Genomic DNA, 20420 nt, shown 5'->3' with positions numbered 1-20420 from the left:
GGGAGCGGCGAGTGGCCTGAGGCTGGAAACCAGCCTGGCCACTTCTTCTGAACGGGGTGCTGTGCCCAGGCCAGCTCGGGGCCCTGGGTAAGGCTGCCAGGGAGCCCTGAGCAGAGACGGGGACAGGCCACCCCAGGGCTTCAGTGGGCCCTCGGACTTCCCCAGTCCGTGCTGGAGCCTAAACTCAGGGGACGGCTCCAGAGCTCCAGCAGCCCTGAACCCCCCTCCTTTAGCTGCTCTTAACGCCCCCCCCATACCAGGACTTCACGATGAGCCAGGAAGGGCCTCCAGCCTGGGTTCAGGGTTCAGGGTCACCAGACTCTCCCCATCATCCCCCACAGGCCTGGGCAGCAGCTCCTGAACGTTGACATTCCCCAGTGGGCAGCACTCTGCCCCTGCTGCGTCCTGGATCCACATGCCCAGGGGCGTCTTGCTTCCCTGCACAGGCTGGCGCTGGGGGTGCCAACCTGGGTCCCTACAGCCAGTGCTGCAGTGGGGAGAGTCTGGAAGACCACACAGGTCTCCCGGGGCCTGTCTGGCAGGCTTGCCCCCTGCCCTGGCCCAGCTGCACATCCAGGCTATGGCCACTGGGGTCTGGCCGCTGCACGCAGGCCTGGGTCTGCTCCCAGCAGGCATGGAAGGAGAGGGTCGCCTGAGGCTTGGGTCCAGGGAGCCTCGTGCACCGCTGCGTGCTGGCGGGGTGCCGAGCGTCATGAAGACAGCCCTCGCCAGCGCAGTTCTTACCGCGCAGTTACCATCAGCAGTTGAACCACACTGTATCTTCCTTGGAACCACTAACCGCCCCGCCCCCCCGCCCCCGGCCGCCAATGCCCAGGTGTGGGGGGGGCTCTTCCCTAGCTCTCCATTTCTTTTTTTTTTTTAAATAAATTGATTTATTTTGGGCTGCTTTGGGTCTTTGTTGCTGCGCGCGGGCTTTCCCTAGTCGCAGTGAGTGGGGGCTACTCTTCGTTGCGGTGCGCGGGCTTCTCTTGTTGTGGAGCACGGGCTCTAGGCGCGCGGGCTTCAGCAGTTGTGGCTCGCGGGCTCAGTAGTTGTGGCTTGCGGGCTTCGTTGCTCCATGGCATGTGGGATCCTCCCGGGCCAGGGCTCGAACCCATGTCCCCTGCATTGGCAGGCGGATCCTTAACCACTGCACCACCAGGGAAGTCCCCCTAGCTCTCTATTTCTGAACCATTAAAGGAGGGGGCCCAGAGGGATCCATTAAAGGGGGAGCCCAGGCTTTTGGGCTCTGAGCTGTGTGGGCGCCGCCTGGGGCTGGCAGGGAAGGGCCAGATCAAGGCTGGTCCGAAACCGTCACCCGTCTTGCTCTGCTTCGTTCCAAGCCTGATCCATTCTTGGGCGAGTTTCATGCCCTGGCAGTGACACTCTCCTATCTTCCTGGAGGGGCCAGTTACCGCCCTCGGGCTCATCCTTCCCCTGAGGCCCCTGTCTCCCTACCACAACAGCCCCACAGGCCACCGCTCTCACTGTGTGACGTGGTGTGAGAGCAAGGCCCACCGAGAGCTGCACGGGGGGCACATGAGTGTGCTGAGCACGGGCACATATTCACTAAATGCGGGTCTCCAAGGCCGTTATTCGTCCCGACCCCGTGTTTACTGTGACCAGGCCCTCCCGGCCGTGCTCTGGAGACCCCGGTTCCATCTGTAGGAGGCAGTTTCTCCGTGGCCTGAGCGTGGTCTGAGCGTGGCCCTGGCCAGCCCTGGGGCTGAGTGAAACTCTCCCAAGACAAGGTCATTCCTGCCGCAGGCCCTGGGCCCCAAGGTCTCCAAGGCAAGCTGCGCTGCTCTGACCCCCGACCCTTGACCCTCTGTGGCTCCCACCTGGCTGAATGCCCCCCACACCCTCCCATTCTGGTTCGGCCTTGGAGACTCAGCTGAACTGGGCCTCCTCCAGGAAGCCCCGGCGTGGGACCCACTGGCTGCATGGCTCCTGGAGCCCAGCGCAGGACACCGCATGCAAATCAGAGGCAGACACAGGCAGGTCGGCCCAGCTTCCGGCTCCTTGGAGACCGCCCTCTGAGGCCCCTTCTGTGCCTCTCCCTCACCTCTGCGCTGGGGCCGCAGCAGCAGGGACTGAGGAGCCCAAGCCGCCAGGGCACCATCTATAGAGGCCGCCGGGGCTCAGAGGCTGCACCTGCTTCTGGGGTCGGGGCGCGGGGGCCCTGCAGGGGGCAGCCCTGCCGGCCCCAGCCCCCCGGGGACTGGGCCTCTGGGGTGAGCAGGGGGCGTGAGATGGGACGGCCCTCCCCCAGTCCCATCCAGGCTGGGCTCCTTGACCTTGGGGTCTCAGCACAGAGATGGTGGAGTTGCCAGAGTCGGCTGGGCCCCGCCCCAGGCATCCCCATCCCAGGGAGCCCCTAGGCTCTCCCTTTGAAATCTGGGACCTCTGCACAGGACAACAGCTAGAGCCGTCACAGCCGCGTGTAGCACGCGTGTACTGTGCGCCCCAGAAGCACGTCACAGGCATCTCACTGGCTCCTCCGCACAGCCCTGCACGGGGGTGGCCAGAGCCCCACAGGTGAGGCCCCAGCAAAGTGGCCAGGGAGCTGGTCCAGTGCCAAGGCTGTGCTCATGGCCTGCGGGGGCCTGGCCCCAGTGCCGGGCCGGAAGCCGGGTGAGGAGGGGACCCCTGCAGCCCAGGCAGGTCCCCGATGGGTTGTCACCGCTCCCATCGCCGCCGCCCCCAAGGCCGGTGTTGGGCGCTCCAGTCCAGCTGCATTTGCGGTCAGGTCCACTGGGACCCCAGCCTTTCCCTGGGTTGGGCCCGGGTGCTCCCTCGTTCGTTTTTTGGGGTCCCCTTGGCCAAGAGTCCAGGTGACCATTGCCAGGCCGTGGGCGGCTCTCAAGGTGTGAATGCTGTGCGGTGGCAGCAGGGGGTGTGCCCAGAGGGAATGGCAGCCCTTGAACTTGGGCCAGCCTTGGCCTTGAGTCAGGCCAGGCTGGGGTCTCCTGGGCAGGGCAACCAGAGTTCCCACAGGCCACCACCCACCAGCTCCCACTGAGGGACACCCCAGCCCCAGCCCAGGCCCCACCCCAGTTGCCTTTGGGGAACATTGCAAAACCCTGGCTTGGCTCTGCTGACTCCCCTCCCCGGTGGGTGAGAGGCCAGGACGGAGGCGAGAGCAGGCCAGAGGGAAGGCCCCTCCCACCTCAGCCAGGCCGTGGCCCTGTGTCGGGGGTTTTCCATGCGGCACGCAGGCAGGGCCAGGTCCCAGGGCTCCCAGAGCCCAGTTTGGGGCCGGGGCAGGGGTGGCACTGGTGTGAAGCTGGGTGCTGTCGAGCCAGGCCCTATGGGCTGGGGAGGGGTCAGGCCCAGCGGGCCAGGGGTTCCTGCAGTGGGAGTGGAGGCTGGACAGGGCTCAGGGGGACAGCTGTGACTGTGGGCCAAGTCACCGGGACGGACCCTGACGGCTGGAGCGGCCCTGGAGGATTGGAGGCAGGATGATGGTGTGCTGACGGCGGGTGCTGGGGAGACCTGGGGACCATGGGAGCACAGACAGGGTTGAGGAGCAAGTGGGGGTCCTCCAGGCATGGCCTGGGGTGAGGGGCATGGAGAGGCCCAGGGCTGGGCCGAGCAAACCTGTGGGATGTCCAGGGGCAGCTGGAAAGAGGCCAGTTGAGGAGGCCTTGGTTGTTGACATGGGGGGACAAGGTGGGTGAGGGCCCTGACCCAGCGTAAGTGCCCGCCCCCCCGTGCTCCCTGCTCTGTGGGAGTGTCTGTAAGCGTGTGTCCATGAGTGTGGATGTGTGTGGATGGAAGACAGGGTGCTGGCCAAGGCTATCTGCAGCCCAGCCTCCTCTTCCTCCCCAGTCTGGGGAGGATAGCCTGGCTCCAGTCACCATGGCAACAGCCGCCCCTCCCACCAGCAGGACAGGGTTACCTTGTGGGGCTGGCTGTGCAGGGTTGGGGTAGGCTGCTTCCAGGGTGGGGCGGGGTGCAGCTCCCTGGGAAGATCCAAGCTGCCCCCCACTAAGGAAACACCTCCCTTGAGAGGCCACTGGGAACCTGAAGAGGCACCTGGCCCCGCTGTGAGGCTGCCCCTCTCAGCAGGATGGCCCCATGGGGGGAGGCGCTCACACACGCTGGCCTGAGCCTCGGGCATGCCAAGGAACGGTGGGAGGCCAAGGGACCGGGCCTGACCTCTGTGGTCAGTGCGGTGGCCTGGTGCCTCAACCTCAGCTGAGCCTCCTCCTGGGGGCCTCTCCCCGCCGTCTGCAGGAGTGGCCCCAGCTCTGTGGCCCATGGAGTTGCTGACCTGGGCCAGGCCTGCTTGTGGGGCCCAGAGCTATTTTTAAGGCCCACCGGATGGGCCTTCCAGGAACCAGGAAAAAACAGGCAGGGTTTGACATCCTGCACGGCTGGGGGTGTGGCTGGAAGTGCAGTGTGGATCAGAACTGCAGGGAAGGGGTGGCCTGGGGTTACTGACCAAGGGCCATGCCCAGGGCAGAAGGGCAAGAGGCCCCTGGGGCTCAGATTTGGCCTTGCCTCCCTGTACAAGGAGGAACACCGGGGGAACACCTCAGAGCCTCCATGTGCCAACCTGAGAAACGGGTGGGTCATGTCTGCCTGCAGGGTAAGGGCAGGGGGAGGTGGGCAGCACCTTGCCTGAGTCCTGCCCATGAGGCGGGGTCACTTTGGGTACTGGGGGCCCCCAGTGCTGAGGAAACATGGGCCCTGGGTGGCTGCACAGGCAGAGATGCCAGCCCCCGCCCGGCCTATTCCTTGGGCCAGATTGGGCCTGAAAGAGGCCCCCCTGCAGGACAGCCCTTGGCAGGGACGGGTGTCCAAGTCCATTCTGACCCTCAGGGATTCACAGTCCGTGCAGGACACACACACACACACACACACACACACACACACACACACACACTAGAAAGTCCAGAACACACAAGTCTGGACGAGATGAAGGCTCTGAGTAAACCTCCATCTCAGGAAAGAGGCTGCCTCCTGCTCTGTCCTCCACTCCCAGACTAAGCAGGGGACCCCTCGCCACTCCCAGAGCCCCCAGGGGCTTCCACAGGTGGCTCAGCCCAGCTTCAGGGCTGGGGGAGGAGGGACACACACTGCCCCTTTCTGAAGGAGAGTGAATCCTGCTCTGAGTTTGGGGAGACTCAGGGTCTTCAGATCAAGACTCTGCAGCTGGTGGGGTGCAGGGGGTGGCCCTCAGCCCCAGGATGCTGGCCTCCCAAGGCTAACTCTCAAGGCCAGGGACCAGCTGGGCACACAGGCCAGGACACCCAAGGAAGACTGGCCTGCAGGTTCACATGGGAGGTCTGGAGGCCCAGAGGGGAGGCCACCGGGAATCTCGGCCCCTGTCAGCTAAGTTGGAACCGCCCTCAGAGTCACATCTTGACACCTAAATCCAGGATGCTCTCCAGCACTCCCACCCTCCCTAGCCCAGGACAGGCTGTGGGTCCAGGAACCTGTAGCAGCCTGATCTGAGGAGGAAGCCTCTGAGGACCATCCAGTGGTCCCCTGGAAAAACCCACAAGAAGACAAGAGCCCCTGGATTCTACTTCAGGGGCAGGCATCCCGCCTTGGATCTGACCCCATGAGGAGCACTGTACTGGCCTGGGGACTGTGGTTAACCGGCCGGCCCTGGCCCTGCCTTTATGGGTCCACATCGCAGGAGGGCGGTGGACAGAGCTCAGAAAGATAAAAACCTAAAAGCTGTACCAGTGGAGGGTCCACTCTCTGCCCTGGGAGAGTGACTGTGGCAGCTAAGGGATGTGACTTGGGGTAGGCTGGGTGTGCTGAGGGAGCCAGCAGGCTGGCCAGGGCCCCTGAGGCAGGTGAGTGCACATGCTTGGAGGTCACACCTGAAGGTAACCTCTGATGGGCCCAGGGATGTGGTCCCAGCCTGGTCCCCAGGGGCCACGGGGAGTACCTGCGATGACCTTGACCTCCTGGTTCCCCCAACCCTCAACCCTCTCTGGGATGGCTGTGGGAAGCAGTGGACGTCCTGAGCTCAGCCACTGGGACTGGCAGACGGCTGCTCACACCTGAGCTGCTCAGGCCGGTGACTTGGGCTGAGGTTGGCAACCCGTGGGGTTGGATGAGTCTGTGCTATACAAAAGGCAGAGGACAGGCTCAGGTCCAGACGAGGGCCCTGAAGACCTAGTCTGGCTCTGGCTCTGACAGAGGCGGGCAAGGTGGCCTCCCTGGTAGAGGTGGACAGCAGCTGGGCCTGGAGGGCAACCAGGTGGGTGGAGAGCCGAGGAGGGCTCTCCAGGCACGGGGTCAGCAGGGCAAAGTTCCTGGGAGGGAGGCGGAGTCAGGGAGGGACCTCGGGCTGCGGGCTTTGAGGTCAAGCCCGGGTAAGAACGAAGGCCCGGGGTAGGCAGAGTGGAGCCTCAGCCCACCCGGGGGCTGCGAGGCCCGGGGCGCTGTCGCCCGGCGGGGTCCCCCAGGGGGCGGAGGTGCCAGCCGCTCCAGGCCACGGGCGCGTCGGGGTGCGCGGACTGCCGGGGAGGGACAAGCACAGCCTGGGGTATCGGGGGCGCCTCCCGGACCCCGCCGCTCCTCGGGACCCCACCGCCGCATTCCTGGCTCAGCCGCCCTCGCTGGGCCGGTGTAGCCGGTGACCTTCCCGGCGCGGCCTGGGGCGGGGCCGTGGCCCCGCCCCGTCCGCGCGACGCCACTGGCTGGGCCCCGTGCCCTTTGCAAACACCGGCTCCCATTGGCTCCCGCGGCCCCGCCCCGCACTCCCGGGCCACCGCCCGCGCGGGAACTGCGCGTGCGCGGGGGCGTGTGTGAACGCGGAGAGGTGACGCGCCACGCCGTGCCGTGCGCCTCCGCGACTCCGCTCCCGCCAGCTAGTCCCAGGCGGTTCGCCGCGCCCCCCGCCCGCCCCCGCCCACTCCGGAAGGCGCGCCGGCCTCTTCCCGCCGTCGCCTCGGCAGCTTACGCGGGTTCCAGAGGCGACCCCCGCCGCTCAGCCCCGGCGGAAGGGGGCGGGGCCCCGGCTCGGCCCGCCCCCGCGGAGGGATACGCGCGGCCGCGGCCCAAAACCCTGGGGCGAGGCGGTCCGGGCGTGTGAGCGGCTCGGCCTGCTGCGCGTGTCGTCGTGGTCCACGCGGGGCTTGGTCGGGCAGTGCGCCGCGCGGACGGCCTCGCCCGAACAGGCCCGCGCTCCGAGGCCGGCGCTCCCGGCGCACCTACCCGCTGTCCGCGTCGGGGCTACGCGCGGCCCGGAGAGGCCGTCCTCCCGCGTCCTCCACCGCGCGGGGAGCCGGGCCGGGCAAGAGGCGGCGCGGAGGCCGGGGGCCCGCGCCCGGCCGCCGCCCGCGATGCTGCTCTCCAAGTTCGGCTCCTTGGCGCACCTGTGCGGACCAGGCGGCGTGGATCATCTCCCGGTGAAAATCCTGCAGCCAGGTATGCGGGGGCCGGGGGTGTGGGCGCGCACCGAGGTTGGGCGTCCACCGGGGTCGGGGGGCCGGGCTCTCCGGTCGCACCAACCCCGCCCGTGCGCTCTCCACAGTCAAGGCAGACAAGGAGAGCTTCGAGAAGGTGTATCAGGTGGGCGCCGTGCTGGGCAGCGGCGGCTTCGGCACGGTCTACGCAGGCAGCCGCATCGCCGACGGGCTCCCGGTGAGTCTGGCCGCCCGGCACCCGGGATTCTCGGCCCGCGCGCGTCGTTGCGTCCGCGTGGGCCTGACCACTGGTCCCTTCCCCCCAGGTGGCCGTGAAGCACGTGGTGAAGGAACGGGTGACCGAGTGGGGTAGCATCGTAAGTGTGGGCGGGGAGCGCGGGGCGCCGGGCGGAGCGGGGGACGCGGGCGCCGGGCGGACCGCGCTGACCGCCGTGTCCCTTAGGCCGGCGCGGCTGTACCCCTGGAGGTGGTGCTGCTACGCAAGGTGGGCGCGGCCGGAGGCGCGCGCGGGGTCATTCGCCTGTTGGACTGGTTCGAGCGGTCCGACGGCTTCCTACTGGTGCTGGAGCGGCCCGAGCCGGCGCAAGACCTCTTTGACTTCATCACAGAGCGGGGCGCGCTCGACGAGGCCCTGGCGCGCCGCTTCTTCGCGCAGGTGTTGGCCGCCGTGCGCCACTGTCACGGCTGCGGGGTCGTGCATCGCGACATCAAGGACGAGAACCTGCTGGTGGATCTGCGCTCGGGCGAGCTCAAGCTCATCGACTTCGGCTCGGGTGCGCTACTCCGCGACACCGTCTACACCGACTTCGACGGTGAGCGCCCTCCCCGCGGCGAGGGCCGAGGGGCTGGCGACTGTTGGGGCCGCGCGCCGTGCTGGCTTGCCCAGAGCGGGGCCTCGGGCCGTTGGGTCCGCCAGGTTGGGGCGCGGGGCGGACTCCAGACTCCTCTTGGCCGGCGCCGCCTCGGGCCTCCCCTGCGCGCGTGCGGAACGCGGGGGCGCCGCGCAGAAATCCCCGCATTGCGGTGCCGGGGAAGCCGGGGCTCCCCGCCCCTCCCCTTCCCGGTATCCTCACCTCACATCTGTTTGTTGTGAAACCGGACCCCGCGCTCATGTGACCCGCCTCCCGCGCCGGGCCAGCTGGGGGGGCGGGGCGGCGGCGCCGGGGGAGGCCACGCCTGCCTGCCGGGGTTTTTCCAGGGTGAGGACCGGCCCCCGGCTCCAGCGCGGAGAGGGTCAGCTGGGAGCCAGGGGTCTCGGCGTTCGCGTGCTGCCGGCCTGGTGGGGCGCCGACCCGGCAGCCGGTCTGCTGAGCCCCGTGTGTCCCCCAGGCACCCGCGTGTACAGCCCCCCGGAGTGGATCCGCCACCACCGCTACCACGGGCGCTCGGCCACCGTGTGGTCCCTGGGCGTGCTGCTCTACGACATGGTCTGCGGCGACATCCCCTTCGAGCAGGACGAGGAGATTCTCCGGGGCCGCCTCTTCTTCCGCAGGAGGGTCTCCCCAGGTGCGCTGAGGGGCTGGGCCTGCCGCTGGCGGCGAGGTGTCGCGGGGCGGCCCTGCCCTGACCCCCTCTCCCCCCCCAGAGTGCCAGCAGCTCATTCAGTGGTGTCTGTCCCTGCGGCCGTCCGAGAGGCCCTCGCTGGACCAGATCTCTGCCCACCCCTGGATGCTGGGGGCCGAGGGGGGCACCGCGGAGAGCTGTGACCTGCGGCTCTGCGCCCTGGACACGGACGATGGGGCCAGCACCACGTCCAGCAGCGAGAGCTTGTGAGCAGGGCCTGCCCCTGGCCGTGGCAACCGGAGGGGACCCCTGCGCTATGCCCGGGCCTGCGCTGGGCCGGCTCTGCCGGGCCGTCTGCCCCTTGCGAAAGCAGTGACCTCTGACCCCTGGTGACTTTGGCCTTTGGCACCGGCCGGTTCCCTTGCTTTGAGTGCCTTTTCGAACGCTGCTCTCACGGGACTTAGTTTTCTCAAGCTCTGTCTGCCCAAAGACACTCCGGTCCAAGCCAGGTCCCGCCTGCCCACGGCCGGCGCTTGACCCGAGACCGTCCCTGTCCTGTGCTGCTCCGGAGGTGGCCCTGACCTCCCCGCCCCTCTGCGTCTGACGTGTCGGACCAGGAGCTCTCCCGTGTCCTGTGGCCTCGTCTCACGTGGGCACGGGGTCCCTCATCATGCCCCCCCTCCCACCCTCGTGTCTCGGTGTTCGTCTGGGCACGTCTGTGCACAAGCAATGCAACGTTCAGGCCTTGCTGCCCGCCCGCCCACCCGATGCGTGTGCAACCGTCTTATTTATGGTGTGACCCCGAGGAGGGCTATTTATTGTTTAATTTATTTGTTGAGGTTTCTCCCTCCCAGCAGCCCTAGCTCCTCAAGGCCTGTGGGCAGAGGAGGGGGCGGCTGTGCGTGTGGACCCCAGGTCCCAATCCTACCCGTGTCTGTCAGAAGGTGGACTTGTACAGTGGCTAATTTAAGGGGAGTGGGTGACCCCGCCCCCTTGCGGCTCTGCGCCCTTGGGGGGTGGGTTTTAAATTATTGACCTTGTACAGTCTGCTTGTTGGCTCTGGAGGCTGGGGGGTGGGGGGACAGAGTCTCAAGCCTTTAATTTATTTCAGCAGTTGTGTTTGTGTGATCCCGGTGTGCGTAGGCACTGCGGATAGGGCTTTCTTTCAGTTCAAAAGTGAGACATCTGGAAATCATATTTTTCTACAGGTATTTCAGTTAAACTGTTTGTATGAAATGGGTGTTCTGTGTTTACTGGGCTGGGTCGTCTTGGGTAAGAGAAGAGGTTTGGGGAGAAGGGGCATCTGGTCCCTGCATAGCTCCTTCTGCATTTCCTGCGGGGAGGTGGCCGCACGAGGGGCTCAGGCGCTTCCCTCCCAGCTTTTGGCCTTCTTGCTACTCCGTTTGGACCCTGCTGCCCCAGGGGAGTGGGAAACACACTGTGCCCTCGGGCCCCTGGGGGGAGGAGCAGGGAGCCAGGCCTTGGGGGTGTTGCCAGCACGAGTCTGGGGCCATGGCTGGCAGTGGCCCCAAGACGCTGGAAGGGGTTCTGAAGCATGAGGAGAAGTTTGCCAGGGGAGGGGGGTGGGAGGTGTTCCAGGTGCGGAGAACAGAGGTGGCGGGTTGGGCCCCGGCCTGACAGGTGCAGGGTGAGGTGGCGGATGGGAGCCACGGCCAAGTCCAGGTGTGGACACGTGGGCCAGGCTGCAGTGTGAAGGGCAGTCCGTGGAGCGTCTGGCCATGCCCTGCCCCGCCTCCACGGGAGCCCTGTGCTGGGCATCTTGTGCTGGGGCAGGTGCTGGAGCCCCCAGAGGCCTGTCCCTGGGTCCCACGGCCCAGGTCCCGTGTCTCATGCCTGCTGGTGGGCCCTGGGAGCAGAGTTGGACAGAAGGGCGTCCGGGGGCCGAAGGTTAGAGCAGAGGCAGGAGGTTTTGGAAGGCGAAGCTGGAGGACGTGGAGTCGGCCTTTCCCCGGCGGGCAGGCGCTGGGATGCGGCTCGGGGCTCGGCCACTCAGAAGTCAGCGGGCGTTCGTGGCCTGCCTGGGGCCTGGCGCCTCCCCCCGGAGCTGCTGCTGAGCCCCCCGCCTCCCCGGGGTGGCCCCCCTCGGTGTGTGGGGTGCCGGGCAGCGCTGCCCGAGTCCTCCCAGGCTCCGTGGGGCTCTTCTCCGTTGCTCACCCTGCCTCTCCGCGGAGCGGGGCACTCGGGCAGCGGCCCCGCCCCCCACCCTGGTGACACCGTGATCCCGGCTCCCCCTCTTGCCAGCTGAGGGTGCGCCCTGCCCGTTTACCCCCCCATCCTCAGTCGGTCCATCTTCCAGACCGTCCAGTGAGCACTCCCAGAGCCCGCCTTAGTGTGGGACCCAGTCCGGCTTGGGGAGGGCGAGGCACCCCCCACGGAGCCGCCAGGCGCCACAGCCTGCTGGGAAGGCAAGGGGCTCGTGGAATTGGGGACCCACTTGCGGGGGATGGTCTGTGCCCCTGGTGCCCCTGGTGTCTGCGGGCCCCTCTGCCGGGGTGGGGTCTGTCCTGGCCGTCAGTACTGGCCCCGTCGGTGGGGCTGGGGGCTCCTCTGGTGCAGGGCCTCTTGGGACCAGGATGGGGCTGCTCCCACGGGCAGGATCCCCAGCCCCGCCTCGAGGCTGCTGGCCCTGTCGGCTGTGTGGACGGCCTGCGGCTGGAGCAGAGGGGACAGGCTGCTTGAAGACCGTGGAGGGCCCGACCCCCCAAACCCTGTCCTGCCCTCCTCGAGGCTGCCAGCTTCTGGGCCAGGCCCAGGCTTCTTCCAGCAGCTGCAGTCCCAGGGGCTCCCCTGGTCCAGGGGCTCTGACTGCGCTCTGCCAGGCCAGCCCCCATCTCCACTCAGCCTTTGATATCTTGACCGGTTTAGTATCGAGGCTCCTTTAGAACCACTTGCTCACCTCCAGCCCTCAGGGGCTTTCCTTGGGGTTGCACGGAACCCAGAAATCATCACGGAAAGCACCGGAAACCTGAACGCGCTATGGCCCTCGGGGGTGCGAGCACCTCTGCTCGGAGGCGCCCACACCCACGGGAGCGACACAGCACACCCCGCACTGTGACTGCTCACGGCCAGGCCTCCTGGGGGCCAAGCCCATGAGGTGGCAGGCGGGCGACCTCTCCGGGCTGCTCACCCACCTGCCTGAGGCCGGCCCCGCTTCCGGGGCAGCGTCTGGGAGGCACATCCAAACCCACCTGCCGCAGCTGTCAGGGCCTTGCTGTTTCTTTCCTCCGGTGCAGCCCCCAAAAGGAAACCTTGGCGTGGCTTTGCTGCCTCGTCTTCTGAGAAAAGGGAAGTGAACCCACCTGGGAGCCCTACCCAACCCTCTGGGCACCCAGACCCTGGCTGGGGGAATCCCCATGCTCTCCAAAGGGGACAGGCTGGGTGGCTCCCACGGGGGCGGTGGAGACTGGACAGGCAGGGGCTGGGGGGCCATCACCTGCCTGCGTGACCCTGGCCCTGAGCGCTGCGGCTGGGAAGGGCACCCGGGTCTGTGGCCGCTGGCGCGTCACAGGCCCGCGCTGGAGCAGGACAGGGTGCGCACTGAGCTGGAGACGCATGGGGGCCTCCGGGGAGGGCGCCCTGTGAGCGGCGGGGCCCAGGGTCCTGGGCAGGCAGCAGGGACGGTGTCGGCCAGGCCCGGCCGGCCCACGGCGCAAGGGGAGGGAGAGGAGGTCGTTGGGCCCAGTTCATCCCTGACCTGCAGCTGTGGCTAAGGGGTGCAGGACCCAAGCTGATTTGCTGGCCCTGGGGTTCCTCAGTGGGTCTGTCCCCTCTCTGCAGAGGTCTCTGATTGGGGCGGGGTGGGGGGAGCTGCCTGAGCCCTGGGCACATGACTTCCAGGCAGCCTTGGCAAACCCCTGAGCTTCGATTACACAGTTGACACCCCGCTCTGCCTGCCCCCCGCCCGGTCCCCAAGGGTTCCTGGCAGTCAGGCCTGTCCGGGCAGGGAGGGGAGCAGGGCCTGCCCCTCCAGCACTGGTTACGGTCCTCCTCCTGGCCTGGTCCCTGCAAGAAAGCCCTTCCCAGGTGCCGCCGGGGTGCGGTGTATGGGGGCCTGCTCCTGGATGCATGAATGAGGGGCCCCTCTTTTGGGGGTAGGCCACGTGTACTCGGCACTGAATGAGCCAGGTGAGGGAAACTGAGGCTCAGGGACCCACCCAACGTCATAAACAGCCGAGAAGGCCGCCCCACCCAGGGAGGGGAGGTGCCCTAGGGCAGGACCCCATCTTCCCAACACACAGAGCTCGGAAAGGTGGGCTGGCTCTGACCTGGCCTCTGGCCCCTCCTGCCCGCCCTGCTGCCAGGAGGCCGCCTGCCCTGATCTGAGGCTCAGGCCTTTGGTGGGCAGGGCACCTGACATCACTGGGCCTGCACACCTGCTGGGGAGGCTGGCATCTGGTCCAGGGCCTTCAGGCTTCCCCACCCCAGGCAGCCCTGCAGGAACCCGAGCCAGTTCCTTGGAAGGATGGAGAGCAGAGCTGCTGATGCCCGAGGCACCAGGCCAAGCCCAGCCCAGGAGCCATCTGCCCCATTCCTTGCAGCCCCCAGGTCCCCACCAGAGCCTGGGCTATGGGGAGGGGGCTGGACTGTGACGGTGAGAAGGCCCTGCTGGTGTCAAGTGGCAGGGCCTCTCTGGGCTGTAGATGCCGTGGGTCCTGGGACCCAGTGACTAGGAAGCCTGGGAGGTTCCACCCCCTGGGCAAGGCCGACCAGGAAGCCAGCGTTCCTGGACCACTGGGGCACTGCCCGAGGCTGTGTGAGCCCGAAAGCACCAGGCCGCTTGCTGGTCTCCCACTTCTCACCTTGGTGGGGGGAACGGGGCCTGGAGACATCTGGACTGGGGTTCGTATCACGGCATGGCCCGCTTGATGGGTCCCCACAGAGGCACCCCCATCCTGGTGAGAGTGTGGGGAGGGGTCTGCAGCCCCACCCTGTGGAGCACCCCAAGGGGGTCGCCCCAAGCCACCTGACCCTCCCTGCCGGCTGGCTTCTGCTCACCATGCCTCCCCCAAGCCGCCTCAAAGGGCCCTTTCCCTCTGGAGGGAAGCAGACACTCCTGACCCCGGGGGCTCACCCCTGCCAGAGAGGCAGTGACCCAGACAAATGGGCATGATGGTTTCGGGATGTGACAGAGACACGGTGGTGGGGTTCCTAGGGGTCGCTGTCGGCCTTTCTGCTGAGTGGGCCCGAGAGATGGCACTGGCAGCTCTGCAGAGATCTGGGGGGGGGGGCGCTGGCAGGGGGAACAGCAGATGCAAAGGCCCTGAGGCAGGTGGAGGAGCCCAGGCCCAGCTTACTCAGGGCTGGAAGCAAAGGACAGACACAGGAGGGGCTGCACGGCCTCCACCAGCACACGCGCTCCTGCAGTGGCCCTGGGTTCTCCTGACAGCCTGCTCCACCTGGGTGGGCTAAGGGGGTGGGTAAGCTGAGGGGAAGGAGGTGGGGGGCTTCAGAGGCCCTGAGCCCTGAGCGAAGCCGTGGGGCCGCTCCGCGCCTTCCTGCCCGAGCTCCTGCCGGTCGCAGCGCTCTCTGCTGAGAGATGAGGGTTAGGGTGCAGCGGGCCCGCAGACCCCAGCATGTGCTGGCTGCCGAGGTCCCTGGCGCCGTGGCTGACTCAGCATCCTTCTCAACAGGCCACAGCAGGGGCCGAAGGAGGCGCCCAGGGACCCGAGCCGGCCCTGGAGCAGGCCAGGGGCTGCTGTGGGGTCCCGGAGTCCCAGCTCTGCCCCTGCCCAGTGCAGGCCACTCAGCAGCCTCCTGTCTCCCCTCCAGAAAGGCCCAGGGGGTACCGCAGAAAGGGTGCGTGTTTGCCCTTGACTGTGCGCGTCTGTGTGTACCTGTGAGTGTGTGTGTAGTGTGTGTGGGTGTGCACCTCTGTGTGGTCTGTGCATGTGTCTGGGTGCTCGTGTGCATGTGCACGCGTGTGTGATCCAGCGCAGGGTAGTGTGTGTGCACGCATGTGTATCTGTGCATGTTGAGTGTGTGTGCATGTGTGTGCACCCGGGCAGGACCTCATCTAGGCAGAGCCCGGAGCCAAGACTCGGGGTGTCCTCCCCCCGTGTTCCGCAGCTGCCTCTGCTGTGTGACGCACCCTCCCTTCAGACGCCGCAGCAGCCCGTGGGGGAGCCCCTGTGACTCAGCGCCTGCGGGGGGGTGGGAGGTGACGGAGGAGGAGCCCGGAACCGGGCAGAGAAGAGGGCAGGAGGCTGTGGCAGTAAAGGTCCCGCCCCCCGAGCGCTCCCGCCGCCCAGCGGCCGCGGCGGCAGTGCGGCCACACGCGTGTACGGTGTCAGGGCACCAAGGCGTGTTGGCCCACGTGTAGGGACCGTCTTCAGCCCCAGAGGGGGCTCGAGAGCCATGAGGGCATCAGGGTCATGGGAAGTGGGGGTTCCCAGAGGGCCCGGCCGAGATCTGAGGGGGGTGGGGGCGGGGCGCCGAGGGGAGGTGAGTGTGCTGGAGTGAGGGGGGTCCCGGGCGTGAGGTGCACGTGGGGGGCTCAGGGTCCTCCAAGTCCAGGAGGCAGGTGGGCCCCTGATGACCCGGGGAGCAGAGGCAGGCAGACCCGAGGGCGAGTGGAGGCTCCCCAGGACCCTGTCCACGTGCCCAGGACGCCCCCGCAGGTACAGTGAGGCCCCTCCCTCCACAGCACCCGCCTCCGATGAGTGCTTAAGGGGAGGCCCTGTCCCGTCCTGGTGCTGACCTGCCCTGGGCCCGAGGATACCTCTTTGCGCTGCCGTGCGGGAGGGGAATCTCAGGACCTGGGGGCGGCCGGGGGCTCGGAGCTGTGATCCACTGGCCTCCCCACCCTGAGACGTTATGTCCCCTTCCTCGTCACACGTGGTCACTGGGGGCCAGCAGTTCTGTCTGCCCTGTACCTGACTCCCTAGTGGGCACAAAGGGGCTGAAGTTTGGGGATCCCCGGGGCCAGTGGGGTCTGTCATGGGGCGGGAAGCAAGGGCCGAGCTGGGCCTGGAACACAGAGGTGTGCACCGTCGGGTTGGCAGGGTGGGTGCCACCTTTCACCCCGGCCACACCGCAACGGTCCCTTCCCTGGGGACACTGGAGCATCGAGTGGAGGAGCCCTGGCCTGGGGGTGGGGTCTCAGGGAGGGGCAGAGCCCAGGGCAGGGTGGTGGCACTTGGCACCATGTTTGTCTCTGCCCAGGCAGCCCACCCTGCCCATCCTCATGGGGGTCCCCCCTGGGGTCCTCCAGGCCGTGTCTGTCTCCGGGGCCCTGCTCACTGCCCCCCGAAGTGTGCCCGCCCAGGTACGCCCCCGCCCGGCCCCGTGCACACACCAGGCCTTTCTCTGCGCAGCCACTGGGGGTCCTGGTCAACCCTGCGCCCCCCCCCCCCGCCCTCTCACCCGCGCCCAAGAGCTGCCAGCTGCCCCCGCCTCGGGGCCCACCCCCACCTCCCCTAGACAGTACCCCAGCCTCCCTCCGGCCCCCCAAGGTGCTTGGGTCCCTCACCTCCCGAGGGGCCTGCTCGCTCCAGGACCTGTGTGGGGCGGAGGTGATGAGGGGGCCTCCGCCAGGGGAGAGCCCTGGGGGCAGGGTCCGGGTCAGGCCCTTCCTTTCAGCTGGCTGCCTTTTTAATAACAAGCAAAATTCCTCTTAAAAATAGTCTAAGCCACTTTAAACATTTCTCAGAGAGTTAAATGGAAATCTAATAAAATCTGTGAAAAGTATTTTTAAAACAGCTTTATCGAGGTGTAATTTACATCCCATGAAGTCCACCCACTTTCAACGACTTCAATGAGCCACCCACCCTTCAATGGTTTTAGTAAAACTTCCGAGTTGTGCAACCACCACAGTCCGATTTTAGCACGTTTTCCATCCCCTCGATGATCCCTTGTTCCCCACGAGCAGTCACTCGTCCCCCACCCCAGCCCCTGGCAACCACGCACCTGCTTTCTGTCCCACAGACTGGCCTTTTTTGGATGTTTCATATAAACGGAATCTACAACTTGTAGCGTTTGGTATCTGGTTGCTTTCGCTGAGCACACGCATTTTGAAGTTCATCCGTGACGTAACACGTCCATAGTTGGTTCCCATAAACATATTCCATTGTAGGGAACACGTTCTGCTTATCCGCTCACCAGTTGATGGATGTTTGCTTTCTTCCCCCACATTTTGGCTCTTACGAATAAGGCTGTTATGTACATTCAGGTACATGTCTTCGTGTGCACATACATTGTCATTTCTTTTAGGTAGACACCTAGGAATGGAATTGCTGGGTCACGTGGGACATTTCCATGTAACTTTTGAAGAAGTTGGCTCTACAGTTTGCATTCCCACCAGCAATGACCGAGGCTTCCAATGTTTCCACGTCCTTGTCAACGCTCATTATCATCTTTCATTCTGACTGTAGCCATCCTAGTGGATGTGAAGCGGTGTTGCATTCAGTTTCAATTTGATTTTCCTAATAGCTAATGATGTTAAACATCTTCTCACATTTGATTAGACATTGCACCAAAGAGGATACCCAGCTTCCCCCCTCCTTCTTTGGTTAAATGTCTAATCAAACTTTCGACCTATTTCTTACTTGGATTGCTTGTCTTATTGTTGTTCTTTAAAATCTTATATATGTTTGTGAATTGTGGTGAAATACACACAACAACTTTCAGCGTGTGTCGTATTTTGAGTTGTGAGTGTTCTTTATAGATTCTAAATGCAAGTCCTTTATTATTAATACATATAAGATTAGGGAACATTTAACCCAGTTTTCACCATCTTACTGCTGGTGTTTGAAACACAAAACGTTTACTTTTGACCAAGTCCAATTTGTCTGTCTTTTCCATGGGTCCTGTCTTTAGTGTTTACTGCACCTGAGAACACTATGCGTCACTTAAGGGCACAGAGGTTTTCTTTTATGTTTCCTTTCAGAAGCGTTATGGCTGTAGTGCCTACATTTAGGTTTCTGGTTCATTTTGAGTTAATTTTTGTGTACGGTGTGAGGTAAGGATCCAAACTCCTCTTTCTCCATGTGGATGTCCAATTACCATAGCACCATTTGTTGAAGAGTATCCCTTTCCCCAGTGAAAGCTGTGGCACCTTTGTCAAAAATCATCTGATCATTTATTTCTGGATCTCAGTCCTGTTCCATGGACCTGGATGTCAGTCCTTACTGCAAAACGTGCTGTCTCTATCGCTGTAGCGTTAGTGTAAGTTTTAAAATTGGAAACTCTAAATTCTCCAGCTTTGCTCCTTTAAAAAATTGTTTTGGCTATTTTGTGTCCTTTGCATTTCCATACACATTTTATGATCAGATTGCTAATTTCTACCCCCAGAAATCCACTCACATTTTGATAGAAATTGCATTCAGTCTGTTCAGTCTGTGTGCATCGTAACAGTATTGAGTCTTCCCACCCATGAACCCTGAATTTCTCCCCGTTTATTTAGATTTCTTTACTCTCTCTTAGAATTGCTCTGTAGTCTTAAGTGTACAAGTCTTGCTCTCCTTTTGTTAAGTTTATTCCTAACCATTGTATTCTTTTCATTGCTGTTGTAAATGGAGTTGTTATCTCAATTTCCTTCCTGGATCGTTCATCGGTAACATATCGAAATGCAGATGGTTTTTGTATGTTGATCTTGGGTCCTGGAACCTTGCTGAACTCACGTATAAGCAGCTTTTTCCCTCTATGTTCTCCTGCCATTTGGCCCCAAATGTGTCACAAATGCAGAAGTGGATAGTTTCTGGTGGAGGAAAAGGGAACCTTCAGGTACGTGGAAAGTACCAGGAAAATAAAGGAGAGGAAGAAGTTCGGTGAAATGACGCCAGAAGCTTTAAAATTTAAACTCCCGCTGTCACCGCTAATCCGAGTGCATGGATCTGATCCTAATTAGCATATCAAATACTTGGAAAATTGATCTGACAGGTAGACCTCCACCCAGGTCTCAGAGTGAGTACTAGGTGGTGCCCATGGGGCCAGACCTGATTAGAACAGCAAACATTGAATATCCATTGGACATTGGAACCAAGCCCACAGGAAACTAACATTCTCCATGGGCAGGGGGAGACCCATAATACTCAAATGTCCGGGGTAGAAACTGAAATCACTTGGTATACGAAGAACATGAAAATCTCAACTCACATAAGAAAAGACAATAGACGCCAATGGTGGGATGACACAGATGTTTGAATCATCTGACAGGGATGTTAAAGCAGATTATATCAAAATACTTGAACTACAAATTGCAAACAGTCTTGACAAAATACTAACATAGAAAAACGTAGCAAAGAAATAGAAAGATATAAACAAGCAAATAGAAATTTTGGAACTGAAAATTCAATAACTAAAACAAAACAAAAAACCCTCACTAGATGGATACAATAGCAGAATGGAGATGACAGAGGAAAGAATCAATGAACTCGAAGATCTATCAATAGAAATGAATCTGTGGGAGCTCCCTGGTTGTCCAGTGGTTAGGACTCAGCGCTTTCACTGCCGAGTGCACAGGTTCAATCACTGGTCAGGGAACTAAGATCCCACAAGCTATGTGGTGTGGCCAGAAAAAAAAAAAAAGAAATTAATCTGAAAAATAGAAACAAGATTTAAAAAACTGAACAGAGTCTCAGGGGCCCATGGGACCACAACAAAGGGCTATATTTGTGGTGCTGGAGTCCCAGAAGGAAAGGAGAAAGACTGTGGGGCTGAAAACATATTTTGAGGAAATAATAACTGAAAACTTTGCAAGTTTGGTGAAAGATATAAACTTACAATTGAAGAAGCAGGGCTAATCCCATCCAGGATAAGCTGAAGGAAATCCACACCAAGACGCTTCAGTATCAAATTGCTGGAAACTACAAACAAAGGAAAAATCTTAAGAGCAGCCAGAGAAAAGTTATGTATTACCTATAGAGGAGCTAGGATTTGAATGACTGGGCTTCTCTTCGGAAACCGTAGAGACCAGAAAGAAGTATTGGTAATACAACATTTTTCCGAGCACTGAAAGAAAAGAAACGTCAGTTCAGGTTTCCACACCTAGCAAACTTCTGTAACTTGATAAAGAGCATCAACAAAAATCCTACAGCTAATATCATACTCTCTGTGGAAGACTTACTGTGAAAGGCTTTTTCCCCAACGATCAGCATCGAGTCAAGGATGCCCATCTTGTCATTCTTATTCAACACAGTACCAGCATTTGTAGCCAGTGCAATAGACCAAGAAAAGGAAATAACAGCATACGAACTGGAAAGGAAGAATAAAACTGTCCTTTTTTCTAGCAACACGATTATCTATGTAGAAAATCCCAGGGAATCTATTTTTTAAAAAAGAACCAAACTGTTAGAACAAATAAGTGAGTTTAGAAAGGTTGCAGGATACAAGATCAACACAAAGAAGTCAATCCTATTCCTGTATATAAGCAGTGAATAATTGGAAACCAAAATTTTAAGAAAGTTCCTATTTATAATAGCTCCCACTTAATAGACATTAAAATGTCTAGGTGTCAATTTAGCAAAACATGTATGCTGTGTGCTGAAAACTACAAAATGCTGTTGG

The 20420-nt window shown here is 62.2% G+C and overlaps 1 protein-coding gene across 2 annotated transcripts; it reads left to right on the top strand.

Moving 5' to 3' along the window:
- Window positions 1-6982: 6982 nt before the first annotated feature.
- Window positions 6983-10119, top strand: PIM3 (Pim-3 proto-oncogene, serine/threonine kinase). Of its 2 annotated transcripts, XM_060166664.1 has the most exons (6): window positions 7030-7395; window positions 7502-7611; window positions 7700-7750; window positions 7837-8206; window positions 8724-8900; window positions 8980-10119. In XM_060166664.1, the coding sequence occupies exons 1-6, from the start codon at window positions 7311-7313 to the stop codon at window positions 9165-9167; spliced, it is 981 nt and encodes a 326-aa protein (XP_060022647.1). In that variant the 5' UTR covers window positions 7030-7310; the 3' UTR covers window positions 9168-10119. The 2 variants fall into 2 exon arrangements, with proteins under 2 accessions (XP_060022646.1, XP_060022647.1); XM_060166663.1 differs by having other exon boundaries at window positions 6983-7395; window positions 8724-10119.
- Window positions 10120-20420: the final 10301 nt, after the last annotated feature.

Source organism: Lagenorhynchus albirostris, chromosome 11 (assembly GCF_949774975.1).
Source record: "Lagenorhynchus albirostris chromosome 11, mLagAlb1.1, whole genome shotgun sequence".
Classification (NCBI taxonomy): domain Eukaryota; kingdom Metazoa; phylum Chordata; class Mammalia; order Artiodactyla; family Delphinidae; genus Lagenorhynchus; species Lagenorhynchus albirostris.
The sequence above is the reverse complement of the archived record's forward strand: the minus strand, read 5'-3'. Positions and strand labels throughout refer to the sequence as shown.